General features: G+C 38.5%; 2 protein-coding genes and 2 long non-coding RNA genes across 6 annotated transcripts in view; 1 reads left to right on the plus strand and 3 right to left on the minus strand.

Annotated features, from left to right (window-relative positions):
* Positions 1 to 4,695: 4,695 nt before the first annotated feature.
* Positions 4,696 to 6,505, minus strand: LOC118761876 (zinc finger protein 253-like). 2 transcript variants are annotated; one of them, XM_036500048.1, is made up of 3 exons: positions 6,130 to 6,505; positions 5,057 to 5,122; positions 4,696 to 4,972 (listed from the first exon to the last, which is right to left on the minus strand). In XM_036500048.1, exons 1-3 carry the CDS (start codon positions 6,458 to 6,460, stop codon positions 4,782 to 4,784), a joined length of 588 nt encoding a protein of 195 aa, XP_036355941.1. In that variant the 5' UTR covers positions 6,461 to 6,505; the 3' UTR covers positions 4,696 to 4,781. The 2 variants fall into 2 exon arrangements, with proteins under 2 accessions (XP_036355941.1, XP_036355940.1); XM_036500047.1 differs by having other exon boundaries at positions 4,696 to 5,122.
* A 2,163-nt stretch (positions 6,506 to 8,668) lies between these two features.
* LOC115231352 overlaps positions 8,669 to 16,211 on the minus strand; it is a 21,440-nt gene continuing 13,897 nt past the window's right edge. Inside the window, exon 5 of the long non-coding RNA XR_004997702.1 lies at positions 8,669 to 8,681. This is a non-coding gene — a long non-coding RNA (uncharacterized LOC115231352). The remainder of the gene's footprint in view (positions 8,682 to 16,211) is intronic.
* Positions 10,372 to 12,449, plus strand: LOC115231351. 2 transcript variants are annotated; one of them, XM_029801395.2, is made up of 2 exons: positions 10,372 to 10,797; positions 12,035 to 12,449. In XM_029801395.2, the coding sequence occupies exons 1-2, from the start codon at positions 10,506 to 10,508 to the stop codon at positions 12,169 to 12,171; spliced, it is 429 nt and encodes a 142-aa protein (XP_029657255.2). In that variant the 5' UTR covers positions 10,372 to 10,505; the 3' UTR covers positions 12,172 to 12,449. The 2 variants fall into 2 exon arrangements, with proteins under 2 accessions (XP_029657255.2, XP_036355939.1); XM_036500046.1 differs by having other exon boundaries at positions 12,038 to 12,449.
* LOC118761875 overlaps positions 15,178 to 16,211 on the minus strand; it is an 8,105-nt gene continuing 7,071 nt past the window's right edge. The window contains exon 3 of the long non-coding RNA XR_004997703.1: positions 15,178 to 15,189. This is a non-coding gene — a long non-coding RNA (uncharacterized LOC118761875). The remainder of the gene's footprint in view (positions 15,190 to 16,211) is intronic.

Below are 16,211 nucleotides of genomic sequence, written 5' to 3' on the forward strand. Positions count from 1 at the left end.
TTTTGTCTATGTGTTTTCATCATTGTCGCTCTTATCATCATCATCCTTTAGTGAAATTTTTTTTTTTACTGGCATGGGTGGCACAGTGTGACATGAGCTAGCAAACCATGATGCTGCACTGGGTTCCAGTCTGATTTGTTTGGGTTTCTTTGGGTGTATTCTCCTAATGCTAACCTGTTCACAGTTTATGCTGTGTGCTTCAAGTATATGTGTATGTGTGTGTGTGTGTGCATATACATACATATATATATATATCCTTTCAAAATTTCTCCCAGGCATTGCCCATTACAATTTATCTTTTCCTAGTGGCCCCTAATGTTTGCTTTATGGATTGTTTACTCTGTATGTCCACTCTGTTGCTGTTTGTTCATTTGAAGCCCTAAATCTCCACAAATTTTATATTTTCAAAATTTCTGGATGCTGCCCTCTAATGAAGTTTTCCTATCACTTCGTTGACAGTATGAAATAGGGAGTAAGAAATAGCCGACAGCTGAGGAGGGGTTAGACATCTTTTGGTACTTTGTCTTGTACCCATCTCTCCTTACATGTTTATGTAATTTTCACTTATTGGTGATATCCTCTGACGTAACGTGTCTTTTCTTAATTTTTATTCGTAGTCGAATGTCACGCAGTCTTGTCCACGGATGGCAAACGGCAGAATCATTAGCACACAGTGAAATGCCTAGTGGTATTTTGCTCATAGCTTCATTCTGAGTTCAATTTCCACCGAGATTGACTTTGCCTTTCATCCTTTTGGGGTCGATTAAGTACCAGTTACGCACTGGGGTTGATGTAATTGACTTAATCCCTTTGTCCTTATTTGTCCCCTGTGGGCAATTAAGAAATATATATATATATATATATATAAGAATTTTTTGCGTAATAAGATAAAAAACCAAGGCTGTATAGATATTAGGGCATTTATAGATAGGTCTTACAGCATCTTTTCTAGGATATTAATTAATAATATCCCTTCATCGGAGACAGTGTGAGAGGAAAAATTAATATCCTAGAAACAGCTGTAAGACCTATCTATAAATGCTCTAATATCTATACAGCCTTGGTTTTTTATCTTATTACACAAAAAATTCTTCTATACACACGCTGAGATAGAACCAACGTTGAACCCTTTATTTGCAATATTACCGATTCTGGAACTTAACTATAGTCTGTCTATAGCACTTATTCAGCATTACCTGTGGGTCTCAATGACACCATTATCTCTATCTATAATTTATATGTGTGTATATATCTATATATATATATATATATAAATTATAAGATGACAAAGAAAACTCTTTGACACATCTCATGGCTAGTCAGTACAAACGGTTCCACTGGTACTAAAATTCGTCTGATGGGCGAAAATTTATTTGACCACCATACGATCTTCACCAGCGACAACGGAAAATAGGAAAAACCATAAAACAGATAATGTGACAATGACCATGGAACCAAAGAATGAAGATATTTATGATGTTTGTGGTGGGGGAGTTGTGTGGTCTGTGTTACTGTAGCATAAATCGCCTCCCAGCAAACATCGTGACCTTAGAGTGTGCAGGCAAGGGAAAAGAGAAACAAAAAGAGTGTGAATTATATTGTATGTATGTGTGTGTATATATATATATATATGTATACTCTTTTACTTGTTTCAGTCATTTGACTGTGGCCATGCTGGACTTATTCTTATGTAAGCCCAGTACTTATTCTATCGGTCTCTTTTGCCGAACCACTAAGTTACGGAGACGTAAACATACCAGCATCAGTTGTCAAGCGATGTTGGGGGGACAAACACAGACACACAAGTATATACACATACACTTGACGGGCTTCTTTCAGTTTCCTTCTACCAAATCCACTCACAAGGCTTTGGTCGGCCCGAGGCTATAGTAGAAGACACTTGCCCAAGGTGCCAAGCAGTGGGACTGAACCTGGAACCATGTGGTTCGTAAGCAAGCTACTTACCACACAGCCACTCCTGTCTGTTCATATAGTCTATATACCTATCCGTCTGTATATTGATCTGTTTATGTACATACCTAAATGCTTACATACAAAAATAAAAAATATTTACGGGTGAGTGTGTTAAATAATAAGGCACTAAAAGAGAATGACTCTCCCCAGACAACAGAATATGCTTCAACACACGAACTCATATAAAGAATCTTGCAAACCAAATCCAAAAACGAAATAGAACGAACATTATTTAGAATAGAATAAAAAGGAATTAAATTAAAGTTACGTGACTTAAATTTATCCCCAATTCCCACTGAAACATCTAAGATAGTAGATCATTTTTGATATAGTGATTCTGTGGTATTTTAAAATTTGATCAAATGTAAAATTTTCATTATCATCTCGAAGTTCGTCAGATTCATCATCATCATCATTTAGTGTCCGCTTTCCATGCTAGCATGGGTTGGACGGTTCGACTGGGGATCTGGGAAGCCAGAAGGCTGCACCAGGCTCCGGTCTTATCTGGCAAAGTTTCTACAGCTGGATGCCCTTCCTAACGCCAATCACTCCGTGAGTGTAGTGGGTGCTTTTTACGTGCCACCTGCACTGGAGCCAGGCGAGGCTGGCATCGGCCACGGTCGGATTGGTGCATTTTACGTGCCACCTGCATGAGAAATGTTGTTTTGAAATGCTGAAGATTATTTTCTAGAAATGAATTATAAAGTTACAAGTTAGAATTTCTGTTATTTTAGCCAGTCAAAGGCCTACATTGGCGATATTTCATCTGTACTGATCAGCACACACACAAAACGTTTATGTGGTCTCCCGATCCGCTAGAAATAGCAGGTTAGATAACCATACAGTGAACCTTGGTTTACGAATTTTCATCTTTCCTGAAGACCTTTTCTTGTCTGAAATGTTCGTAAACCGAAAGAATTTTCTCAGTGTGGCTGTGGGGTAAGAATCTTGCTTCACATCCATATAGTTCTTGGTTCAGTCTCACTGCATAACAGCTTGTGGAAGTGTCATGTACAACAGCCTAGGGCCAACCAAAGCCCCGGGAGTGGATTTCGTAGACGGAAACTGAAAGAAGCCCGTAGTGCGTGTATTTGTGTCATTGTGCCCCACCATCGCTTGACAATCTGTAATGGTTACGGTGTATCGGAATATGGTGAGGTGAACGGATGTGATAGGCATGTGGATGCCTTCGAAATAAGCAAATGAACGACGTCGATTTATAGTTTAAATAATTTATTTACGGGACTTGCATTTGCTGTTGATATACAGTTTTTCATTACATTAATCTGTTGTCAACTGCTACGAGTTGAGAGGAATAAAAGCAATACTCTTTTACTTGTTTCAGTCATTTGACTGCGGCCATGCTGGAGCACCGCCTTTAGTCGAGCAAATCGACCCCAGGACTTATTCTTTGTAAGCCCAGTACTTATTCTATCGGTCTCTTTTGCTGAACCGCTAAGTTTACTCTTTTACTTGTTTCAGTCATTTGACTGCGGCCATGCTGGAGCACTGCCTTTAGTCGAGCAAATCGACCCCAGGACTTATTCTTTGTAAGCCCAGTACTTATTCTATCGGTCTCTTTTGCCGAACCGCTAAGTGACGGGGACAACCAGCATCGGTTGTCAAGCAATGCTAGGGGGACAAACACAGACACACACATATATATATACATATATACGACAGGCTTCTTTCAGTTTCCGTCTACCAAATCCACTCACAAACATTGGTTGGCCCGGGGCTATAGCAGAAGACACTTGCCCAAGATGCCACGCAGTGGGACTGAACCCGGAACCATGTGGCTGGTTAGCAAGCTACTTACCACACAGCCACTCCTGCGCCTATGTGGTAGAACTGAATGTTTTGTGTGTGTGTGTGCATCGTTTATCTGATAGTAGGGTAGGAGCACTCCGTCGATTGCGACGATGAGGGTCCCAGCTGATACGATCAACGGAACAGCTTGCTCGTGATATTAACGTGCAAGTGGCTGAGCACTCCACAGACACGTGTACCCTTAACGTAGTTCTCGGGGATATTCAGTGTGACACAGAGAGTGACAAGGCCGGCCCTTTGAAATACAGGTACAACAGAAACAGGAAGTAAGAGTGAGAGAAAGTTGTGGTGAAAGAGTACAGCAGGGATCACCACCATCCCCTGCCGGAGCCTCGTGGAGCTTTTAGGTGTTTTGCTCAATACACACTCACAACGCCCGGTCTGGGAATCGAAACCGCGACCCTCGACCGCGAGTCCGCTGCCCTAACCACTGGGCCATTGCGCCCAGTCTCGTGTCCCGATCCTTTCTGCCTGTCCCTTTACTGACCACAGTATTTATAACAGCCATGGCAGTTAGAAAGACAGACATGCTGCAGGAGAGATTGTGTCTAAATAGGTCAGCTTCTGTCCATTTGAACTTCGCCTGACATGGCCCAGGTCGTAGGTCAAAGGGAGATGATTTATCGTTTTTTGAAAGGACAAAGAAAATTCCTTTGGCGCCTATTGGTCGGTGGTGGCTCAGACGAGCGAGAATCCTTAGTTTCGGTTTCGAATCTAAGCTTGGTGATAATGTCTTCACAATCAACCTTGTCCCATCGCATAATTTAAGAGGATCTAAATTTCTTGGAAGCATTATTGGGACTCCTATCTTCGGAAAAAGTTTCTGTGGTGGAATTCCAGGTGGCTCCAGAGAATTAATGAACTCTGTTGAGTTATGGACCGCTTGGAGATGAAAATGATGATGATGTCAAGGATGTGTTTCCTCTCCTCTATGGATGAGTTTGTGTTTAATTAAAGTATCATTCAGAGCAAATGATCTACCACAGATATGGTTTCTCACCTGTATGCAAACGTACCTGAGTAGCTAAGCTACCTTTTTCAGTGAATGACTTGCCACAGATATCGCAGTGATATGGTTTCTCACCTGTGTGAATGTGTTTGTGTTTAGTTAAGCTACCTTTTTGAGTGAATGATTTACCACAGATATCACAGTGATATGGTTTCTCACCTGTATGCAGACGTTTGTGAGCAGTTAAGCTACCTTTTTCAGTGAATGACTTTCCACAGATATCACAGCAATATGGTTTATCACCTGTATGCAGACGTTTGTGAATAGTTAAGCTACCTTTTTGAGTGAATGATTTACCACAGATATCACATTGATATGGCTTCTCTCCTGTGTGAATGTGTTTGTGTGTGGTTAATGCCTTGTTCAGAGCAAATGATGTACCACAGATATCACAGTGATATGGTTTCATACCTGCATGAATACGTGTATGAGTAATTAAGCTACCTTTTTCAGTGAATGACTTTTCACAGATATCACAGTGATATGGCTTCTCTCCTGTGTGAATACGTTTGTGTTTAGTTAAATTAGTACTTACAGAGAATGATTTACCACAGATATCACAGTGATATGGTTTCTCACTTGTATGTAGACGTGTGTGAGTAGTTAAGCTACTTTTTTGAGAGAATGACTTACCACAGATATCACAGCGATATGGTTTATCACCTGTATGAATGCGTTTGTGAATACTTAATACTAAGTTTCGAGCAAAAGATTTATCACAGATATCACAGTGATATAGCTTCTCTCCTGTGTGAATGCGAGTGTGTTTAGTTAAGTCATTACTTCCAGGGAATGATTTACCACAGACCTCACAGTGATATTGTTTCTCATCTGTATGCAGACGTTTGTGAATAGTTAAGCTAACTTATCGAGTGAATGATTTACCACAGATATCACATTGATATGGCTTCTCTCCTGTGTGAATGAGTTTGTGTGTGGTTAATGCCTTGTTCAGAGCAAATGATGTACCACAGATATCACAGTGATATGGTTTCATACCTGCATGAATACGTGTATGAGTAATTAAGCTACTTTTTCAGTGAATGACTTTTCACGGATATCACAGTGATATGGCTTCTCTCCTGTGTGAATACGTTTGTGTTTAGTTAAATTAGTACTTACAGAGAATGATTTACCACAGATATCACAGTGATATGGTTTCTCACTTGTATGTAGACGTGTGTGAGTAGTTAAGCTACTTTTTTGAGAGAATGACTTACCACAGATATCACAGCGATATGGTTTATCACCTGTATGAATGCGTTTGTGAATACTTAATACTAAGTTTCGAGCAAAAGATTTATCACAGATATCACAGTGATATGGTTTCATACCTGAATGAATACGTGTGTGAGTAGTTAAGTTACATTTTTGAGAGAATGACTTGCCACAGACATCACAGTGATATGGCTTCTCACCAGTGTGAATGTGTTTGTGTGTAGTTAAATTACTAAATCCAGGGAATGTTTTACCACAAATATCACAGTGATATTGTTTCTCTCCAGTAGAAATGCATTTATGAGTAGTTAGGTTCCCTCTCTGAGAGAAAGACTTTTTGCAGATATCACAACAGTACGATAATTTTTCTCCTTCTTTCGTCATCTCTTCATGAAGTAAGATATCCTTTACATTTCTCACATAACTCATTGTTCTATAATGTTTCTGATACTACCACAATAAATAATAAATATTTTTCTTGTCCTTTATATTTATATATATATATATATATATATATATAAATGAGGGTGAAAAATTGATATTAATTTAATAATACCATTAATTTAACACTGAGTGGCTTAGCACAAAAAACTATGGAGAAAATACAAATTTATACATAAATTATTAGAGAGTTAACCACTATGTGGCTAACTCTAGTGCTAAAAATAGCCCCGATAGTAAAGCCACAGAAAAAGATGTTTCCAACTAGAAGTAACATACATTTCACGGACGGAAAGTGAAATATAACGAATAAATAGATTGACCCTGAACAAATTGTTTTCTGTTAAATGTATGTTACTTCTCGTTGGAAACATCTTTTTCTGTGGCTTTACTATCAGGGCAATTTTTAGCACTAGAGTTATCCACATAGTGGTTAACTCTCTAATAATTATATATATATATATATATATGTATATGTATGTGTGTATGTATATATATATATATATTTCTAGGGATTTTGTCAGTATCTGAAGGTTACAAATTTCCTTGTAAATGTATCTATGTTTAATTAGAATGTGAAATACAGTGTGTAAGAAAAATGTTGCTATTAATCTCAGTCCAGAACAAAGTATTTCACAGTTATTGATCATAAATATATTATGTAAACATGTTTATATCTATTATTTATCACATCTTCCTTTAGTCTTTCAAAGATTATTAATATTCTTGATGTATCTCTATTAAAAATCCATCCATGCCACAGACGTCTGATGTTCTGAAATGATATAGAAACAATATAAAATAAAGAAAATAGTTAAAAAGGAGAGATTCAATAATAGAAATGTTAGTATGTTTTTATAAGGATAAACTGTGGAAATAAATTTTTAGCTAAGGGGTTACTTTCCTTTGTTATTAAAAGTGGATCTATTCCATCACAATGTAAAAAAAAAACTAAACAGTTTGAATCTTCAAATACTGGTAGAAAGAGGTATGTATACATTATCATTTTCGTAACATAATTTCTGTAGCATTTCAAGATGTTTCTCTGACACGCATTTTGGTTCACATGGCGGAGATCCAACGTTTCTTCACTTTTTCCGGAATTTCTTCTCTTTCTTTCTTTTTTTTTTGCGAAATACGTGCAAAAATACGGAGTTTATGATTCTGTGTGTGAGTGTGTGTTCTTGATAATCATTTAGAACAAGTAGTTTTACACCAATTACACTATATTTTTCTTAGTTTAAAGGCCGTGGACTGAAGATGTGAATTATCCGAGGCCTCTCCCCCACTCCCCTTTCGCGTGCGCGCATTTTTTTTCATCATATTTGTTTAGAGCAAGTTGTTTTACACCTATTACACGATTTTTTTTTTATTTTGATGCCTGGGTCAGCCCCTCAGACGCTTTCGGAAATTCCCGATGCGAATTATCTGAGGCCTCTCGCCAACTCCCCTTTCGCGTGCGCGCTTTTTTTTTTTTTTTCATATTCCTTTAGAGGAAATTGTTTTACACCTATTACACATTTTTTTTTTGTTTTTTTGACCGGGTTTAACGCTTTAGTTTAACCGATGAAAGTTCTCTGGTAAATGATTTCATGTAAATAGATGTTTATGTTGAATTTGCCGGCAAAATCTTATAAAACGACATTGTTCTAAAAGCACTCGTAAAGGTTTAGCCATATTCATTATTCTAGTTTCGCACTGGGGTCGATGTAATCGACTTACTCCCTTTGTCTGTCCTTGTTTGTCCCCTCTATGTTTAGCCCCTTGTGGGCAGTAAAGAAATACATATTCATTATTCTGCTTGAAGATTGAGTTCGTTAAAAGTTGTGTATTGTTTTATAGTAGAGGCTATCACTAGCCACATGTTTGGTCGACCGTTTGTGTTACCAAAGAGGACCACAGTCGTATATACGTTCCGCTTTTAGCACCTGAGAACAATCAAGTCTGCAGCATCATAAAACACAATTTACCGACAGACATTCATATAGCCAACAAAATGTCTCGCTCTTTGAACGGACCTCAGCAATAACTGCAATAGCAACAGTAAAACAAATTATTGTACCGGTTATCACTAACCACAAGGTGGTCGGCTCTTTGTGTGGTTAAGATATAGAAACAATATAAAATAAAGAAAAGGTGATCTTTCGTTTGTAGTAGCACGTTTCCGTCGATGATTTCCGTAAAAAACTTTTATTTTTTTACACATGGGCTTGCGGTAACTTCTGAAGTAATGAGAGCGAAAGAGACTAAGAGAAAGCGATTGTATGACGAGGGAAGTTCTTTTGAAGTTACCGTGCATGGGAAGCATTGATGTACATGTGTGTGTGTGCGTGTGTGTTTGATGGGGTGTGGGAGACAGACAGTATGTTGTGTAAGTGAAGTGCTTCTGTTAGTGTGTGTGAAGAGACAGAGTAATGTGTGAAAGAAAGAGATAACTGAAATTTTTTACTCGGTGTATGTGTATATATGTATGTATGCATGTATGTGTGTGTATGTATCTATGTATGTGTGTGTGTATGTATGTATGTATGGTCGATTCAGTGTACATTGAATCGGCCATACACACATACTTACACACACACACACATACATACACACACACATACATAGATACATACACACACACACATACATGCATACATACATATACACATACACCGAGTAAAAAATTTCAGTTATCTCTCTCTTTCACACATTACTCTGTCTCTTCACACACACTAACAGAAGCACTTCACTTACACAACATACTTTCTGTCTCGCACACCCCATCAAACACACACACACACATGTACACGGTAACTTCAAATCAAAAGAACTTCCCTCGTCATAAAATCGCTTCCTCTTAGTCTCTTTCGCTCTCATTACTTCAGAAGTTACCGCAAGCCCATGTGTAAAAAAATAAAAGTTTTTTACGGAAATCATCGACGGAAATGTTCTACTACAAACGAAAGATCGCCAAGAAGGCGAAAACTTCTCACACACTTTACCGCACCAAACCAAGCTACGTCTCTATATCTCTCCGCTTCATGCACGATGCTTGCCTCCTGTGTTTTTATGAGTGAAAACACCAAAGCTCCACACGGCTCCGGCAGAAGGTAATTGCGAAACTTCTGCTGATTCTTTCACCACAACTTTCTCTCACTCTCTCCCCCTGCATCTTGCAGCTCACCTGCGACGGATCGGCGTCCCGTCCAGGTGGGGAACCTATATGCCAAGAAACCGGGAAACCGGCCCTTATGAGCCAGGCAAGGTTCGAGAAGGAACAAACAAGTATGTACACTGGTATTGCACATCCAAAAGAACATACTAGCTTTATTCCTCTCTATTCTTTACATGTCCTCTGTATTTAGGGCCCATCTCTCACTATCATGTAGCTTTGCTGTTCATACATGAACATCATACAATGTGCCTTTCACTCTGAGAGAACTTAAGTTGCCCAAGCTGCTTGCTTCTTCAGAGACCACCGTATCATGTCAAAAGCTTTCTGCAGGTCAACGAATTCCAATTGCAATGGTTTACTTTTAGCTAAATACATCTCTTGCAGTTGTTTTACTCAGTAGATGGCAGCAGTAATCCTTCTTCCTGGCAGAAAATCAAACTGCATCTCATCTAGTCTAATTCTGTTTCTTATTAATTATAACTTTCTTGACCTGGTCAATCAATTTTAAGGCCTCTCCTTTATGCTTGTAACATCTGACTACAACTTGATTTCCTTGTCAAGTGATGCCAGGCTCATAAGGGCCAGTTTTCTGGTTTCAGTGGCATAGAAATATCTGTACAACTTGATTAACTTTATGGGTGACAAGGGTGTATCTTACTCTGCACAATCTTAGTAAACAAAAAGTTCGTTTATATGGGGTCGTTTGTTTCCAGTTTACTAGGTAAAACATGATTTGACTCTTTGCTATTCAATAGATTGGGATATTAGGACAGGAAGAGCATCCAATTGTACACAAGGAAAATGCTGCTCCCAAGCAGGGAAAAGTAGGTGTTAAAATGGCAATGATGAAAAAAAAACCCTGAAATTTTTCATATGGGCAACCAATCACTAATGTTGATTTATCTTTTTACTTTAGAACCAGTTGCATTAGGAGACAATGTCACACTTCATACTGAAGTAGCCGAGATGACAGGAATTGTTTTCTGGAAAAACGACAATGGTAGATATGAATGTAACCCGACTTGTTATAATTACGGTAACTATGAAGTTACACAAGATGGTAGCAAATCTACTCTTTTGATCCAAATGGTATCAGAACAAGATTTCACTTGGCATTTTTGTGACTTGTGTCTCTGCTCTGCAAAATATACCTTAGTGACAAAAGGTAAGGAAATAACTTTTGCTAAAAATAAAAATAATAATAATAATAATAATAATAATAATGATAAAAATAATAATAATAGTTCTTTCTAATTATGGCACAAGGTCAAGAATTTCTTGTGGAAGCGGTTCTTTGATTACATTAATTTGATTATATTTAGTCGGTCCTTTATTTCATCAACCCCAAAGGGATGAAAGGCAAAGCTGACCTTAGCAGTATTTGAACTCAGGACAGAAAGAGTCAGAAGAAATTCCACTGAACACTTTTTTCTGGTGCAGCAACAACAACAACAATAACAATAACAACAACAACAGCAACAACAACAACAACAACAACAACCTCAGTGCAAATATTTTTATAATACTTCAGCAAATTCAAAGTTTGTATCACATAGCATTGCTGTTCATATACAGGCATCATACAACGTGACTTTCACTCTGAGAGAACACAACCCATCGCCTGGTACAGGAATCGAAACCACAATCTTACGATCATGAGTCCAACACCCTAACTATTAAGCCACGTGCCTCCACCTAATGCTATATAACCCTTCTAAATAATCGACTCATCTGTTGACCTTACATTTTTGTGTTAGAAAGAAGAAATTTAATCCCCTTTGCTAATGCAACATAACCTTTCTAATTGATGGATTAATCTGAAGGAGAACATCTAATCATTTAGACATAATAATCTGGGATATTGGTGTGTGTTGATCCGTTTCTTACCATATTTCTGCTGAAATGCATTGCCTTTGTTTCAATAAATTTTGGAAATGATAAAGAATTTAACCTTATCATTACTAAACTATTGTTTGGAACATAAGGAAGGTTTTCTTTAAATCTCTTCAAAACTGAGGATTTGTACAATAGAAACAAAAACAATTTTAAGCAGGATGGTATGAAAAGGGTTAAACCTGGCTGATGTTACTATTTTTAAAAAATTATAAACAGAAAGTATATGACGTATATTTGCCATTTAAATATGGCTAACCCCTAACGGTGGATGCTACTGTAGTTTGTAGCCCCAGGAGGACACCTCCTCCAGCTGGCTATAGACACACTGGCTAGAGCTAGAGGAGGTGTCCTCCTGGGGCTACAAACTACAGTAGCATCCACCCTTAGGGGTTAGCCATATTTAAATGGCAAATATACGTCACAATGTGTTGCAGCTACCGTTTATAACTCGCTCTGAGATTTATTAGTGCCTAAAAAGTATATGTTTTGCTGTTCATCTTTTGCAGGTGAAAAAACAGAAACAACGACAACAAAAGATGCTGAAACTAATGGATCAGAAAACAGCTTACCAACCTATGCCTATGTCTTAATTTTCATATCTGTATTTGTAGTCATCGTTATCATTAAGAAAGACCAGAACTGATATTGGCCAACCTTACTACTGACTTTCACTGATCCGGGTAGAATTGTTGGTTTTTGCATAAACTACCTCCATATTTTATGTAACATCATCATCATCATCATCGTTGGTTTGGCATCACCTTTTCCAAAACTCTGCTCCATCTTACTCTTGCTTGTCCAATACAAGCATGGAAAAGTGGACGTTAGAATGTTGTTGTTGATGATGAAAACGATGATATGCGATTGATGATGATTGAGGATAATAATGATTGATGGTGATGTCTGATGATTGATGATGATGATTGGTGATGATTGATGATGACGATGATGATGATGCGATTGATGATGACTTCAACTGAAAAACTACTTTTTTTTCAATCAGTTTTGAAAATGGTGAAGAATTTCGTAAAATAGCTTTGCCATTATCAATCTGGTGTTTGGAACATAAATTAACATATATTAAACATAAATTAACATAAAATTTTGAATGGAAGGTTTTAATTTTGATCACTTTAACCCTTTTGTTACCATAAACTTGTGCATTACAGGTGCCGGTGGCACGTAAAAAGCACACAGCATATTCTGTAGAGTGGTTGGTGCTAGGAAAAGGCGGCGAGCTGGCAGAATTGGTAGCATGCCGGATGAAATGCTTAGCAGTATTTCGTCTGCCTCTATGTTCTGAGTTCAAATTCCGCTGAGGTCGACTTTGCCTTTCATCCTTTCGGGGTCGATAAAATAAGTACCAGTTATGCACTGGGGTCGATGTAATTGACTATCCTCCTTCCCCAAATTTCAGGCCTTGTGCCTATAGTAGAAAGGTTGGTGCTAGGAAGGGCATCCGGTTGTAGAAACCATGTGACAACAGGCAATTGGAGTCGGGACAGTTTCCCGGATGACCAGATCCTGTCAAACCGTCCAATCCATGCCAGCATGGAAAGCGAACTTTGAGCGATGATAATGATGATGATGATAATGATGGTGATGATGATGATGATGCTGATAATGATGACGATGACCTCTGTTGAAGTACACTGCCTTTATTTCAAATGACCTTGTAAAAACCAACCAATATCAGTTGTCAAGTGATGGTAGGGACAAACACATAGACATGTATATTTAAACCAGGGGCTTCGACACAGTTTCCGTCTTCCAAATCCACTCACAAGCCATATAAACAAGTAGTCAGTTTGATTCTTGCTGTTCCTCATGCATAGAACGATGTGTTTCATATCTTAGCAGAAAGATCACCCTCCAGAAGGCGGCGAGCTGGCAGAATCGGTAGCACGCCGGGCGAAATGCTTAGCGGTATTTCATCTGCCGTTACGTTCTGAGTTCAAATTCTGCCGAGGTTGACCTTGCCTTTCATCCTTTTGAAGTTGATAAAAATTAAGTACCAGTTATGCACTGGGGTCGATATAATCGACTTAACCCCTTTGCCTATACTTGTTTGTCCCCTCTGTGTTTAGCCCTTTGTGGGCAATAAAGAAATAAAAAAGATCACCCTCTACGCAGATTCCTGCTTATTGCTAATTTTTATTTACACATTTCATGTTATTTTCTATCTCTTACTTGCCCCAGCACCACTGCGGCCATGCTGGAGCATAGCCTTGAGGAAGTTTTTGTCAAACAAATCAACCCCAGTTGGGATGAGGTACTGAAGGTTGATCTCACAACGCTGAGGTTTCGGAAGGAGATAATATATATTTCTTTACTACCCACAAGGGGCTAAACACAGAGAGGACAAACAAGGACAGACAAACGGATTAAGTCGATTATATCGACCCCAGTGCATAACTGGTACTTATTTAATCGACCCCGAAAGTATGAAAGGCAAAGTCAACCTCGGCGGAATTTGAACTCACAATGTAACGGCAGACGAATATACCACTAAGCATTTCACCCAGCGTGTTAACGATTCTGCCAGCTCGCCACCTTCCGTAAGGAGATAATAGAAGACTGAAATATGTAGTACATTGCTGTAGTCAAGATGACCTGCCCACCACCACAGAATTAATATACTAAAACCTTGGTACCACATAAAAAAACCATTGGTGTTGGTACCAGGTAAAAATCACTGGTGCTGGTGCTACGTAAAAAGCACCCAGTACACTGTAAAGTGTTTGACATTAGGAAGGGCATCCAGAAGGTTAAGAGGCATGTATGTGTATGTGTGTATGTGTATGTGTGTATATGTATACACACACACATACACACATATATATGTCTGTGTGTATGTGGTATGTGTATGTGTGTACACCGTACAACTTGTGAGAACTGACACCTATGTTGGCATGTTTACGTCTCCATAACTTAGCGGTTCGGCAAAAGAATAAGTCCTGGGTCGATTTGTTCGAATAAAGGTGATGCTACAGCATGGCCACAATTAAAGGACTGAAACAAATAAAAGAATAACAGAATATACATACATACATACATAGATACATACACCCACACACACACACACACACAAATACCTACATACATACATACATACATACATACATACATACAAGCATACATGCATACATGATGGCCGTCCACTCGTAACCGAGGAAGACCACTGCCGACCTTCAGGAACATTGTGCGCTCTAGGACTAACTTATATTTTGCATTTGCGGCTCCGTTGGTGGCTAATGAGTCCTGCTCTTGACAAGCATACACGACTGCAAACATTGCAGATCAAGCTTTCCCCATTCACTATACAAACCATGTGCTTTCGCACAGCTCGCTTAAGTTCTTCATGCTGGATACGTGCTCTCTCAAAAGTGTCGATCCCCTCCTTAACCCGCTTCCTCCATCTGTGGCGATGACAGGCATTGTTCTCCCAGTCAGTGTCCTGTATATCAAAAGCCTTTAACGAGGACTTCACACAGTCCTTAAATCATAGCCTTGGTTTCTGCCGGAGTCTCCTTCCATTCACAAGTTCTCCATAGAGCATCTGCTTAGGAATCCTTCTATCCTCCATTCTAATAAGGTGTCCAGTCCAACGCAACCGCCGGTGCTTGTGTACCATCACCTCAATACTCAAGATATCAGCTGTCTTCAGGATCTGTGCGTCTGGAATTTTTGAGGTCCAGCCAACATTGAGAATGTGTCTGAGACATCTCTGAGGAAAACGTTCAAGGACCCTTACCTGACGTTTGTACAGAGTCCATGTCTCACATGAGTAGAGAAGCGATGTCAGTACACAAGTACGGTACACAGCAACTTTTGTTCTCCTTGCGATGCCATGTTGGGACCAGACATGAGACTGAAGTGACCGGAAGGAACTATTTGCTCCCTGCAACCTGAAAGATATTTCCTCATCCAGGGAGCAAGAACGGCTGAGTGTGCTGCCCAGGTAGACAAACTTGTCTACTACCTTCAGAATTGTTCCTTCAACCAAGATAGCTGGTTCTATATATGGATTTCCTGGGGCAGGCTGGAACATTACAACAGTCTTGTCCAGGCTAATCGGTATCTGACATATATTCCCAGAGAGCTAACCTTAGCAAAAGCATGAGTAAAAATGCATGCATACATACATACATACATACACACGCACGCGCACACACACATACATACATACATACATACATACATACATACATACAATACATACATACATACATACATACATACATACATACATACATACATACATACATACATACATACATACATACATACATACATACATACATACATACATACATACTACATACATACATACATACATACATACTACATACATACATACATACATACATACATACATACATACATACATACATATATACATATATACATATATATATAATATATATATATATATATAATATATATATATATATATATTATATATATTTTAGCAAAAGAGGGAGTGGTGTTTCAAAGCAGGAAAAGAAATATATAGGAAAATGTGTTGCTGAAAATGCACTTAAATTTCGAGACCTCTACCATAACAAATGCTTTTGTGTTGCCAAGAAATTTATAGAGAGTGAAAAGAAAAAGAGACTTCTAAGTAAACAATTCTAGACTTGTGTTTCAAAATGAAATCTACAAGTTCGTGTACGAGTGCTT

Source organism: Octopus sinensis, unplaced genomic scaffold (genome assembly GCF_006345805.1).
Source record: "Octopus sinensis unplaced genomic scaffold, ASM634580v1 Contig18296, whole genome shotgun sequence".
NCBI classification, from domain to species: Eukaryota; Metazoa; Mollusca; class Cephalopoda; order Octopoda; family Octopodidae; genus Octopus; species Octopus sinensis.

Excerpts from the sequence above, each read along its gene's own strand:
- LOC115231351 (XM_029801395.2), top strand. The coding sequence starts at position 10,506 with ATGGGCAACCAATCACTAATGTTGATTTATCTTTTTACTTTAGAACCA. Across the intron at positions 10,798-12,034 it reads ATATACCTTAGTGACAAAAG|GTGAAAAAACAGAAACAACG; the intron begins GTAAGGAAATAA and ends CATCTTTTGCAG.
- LOC118761876 (XM_036500047.1), bottom strand. The coding sequence starts at position 6,460 with ATGAGTTATGTGAGAAATGTAAAGGATATCTTACTTCATGAAGAGATG. Across the intron at positions 5,123-6,129 it reads AGGTATGAAACCATATCACT|GTGATATCTGTGGTAAATCA; the intron begins GTGATATCTGTG and ends AGCCATATCAAT.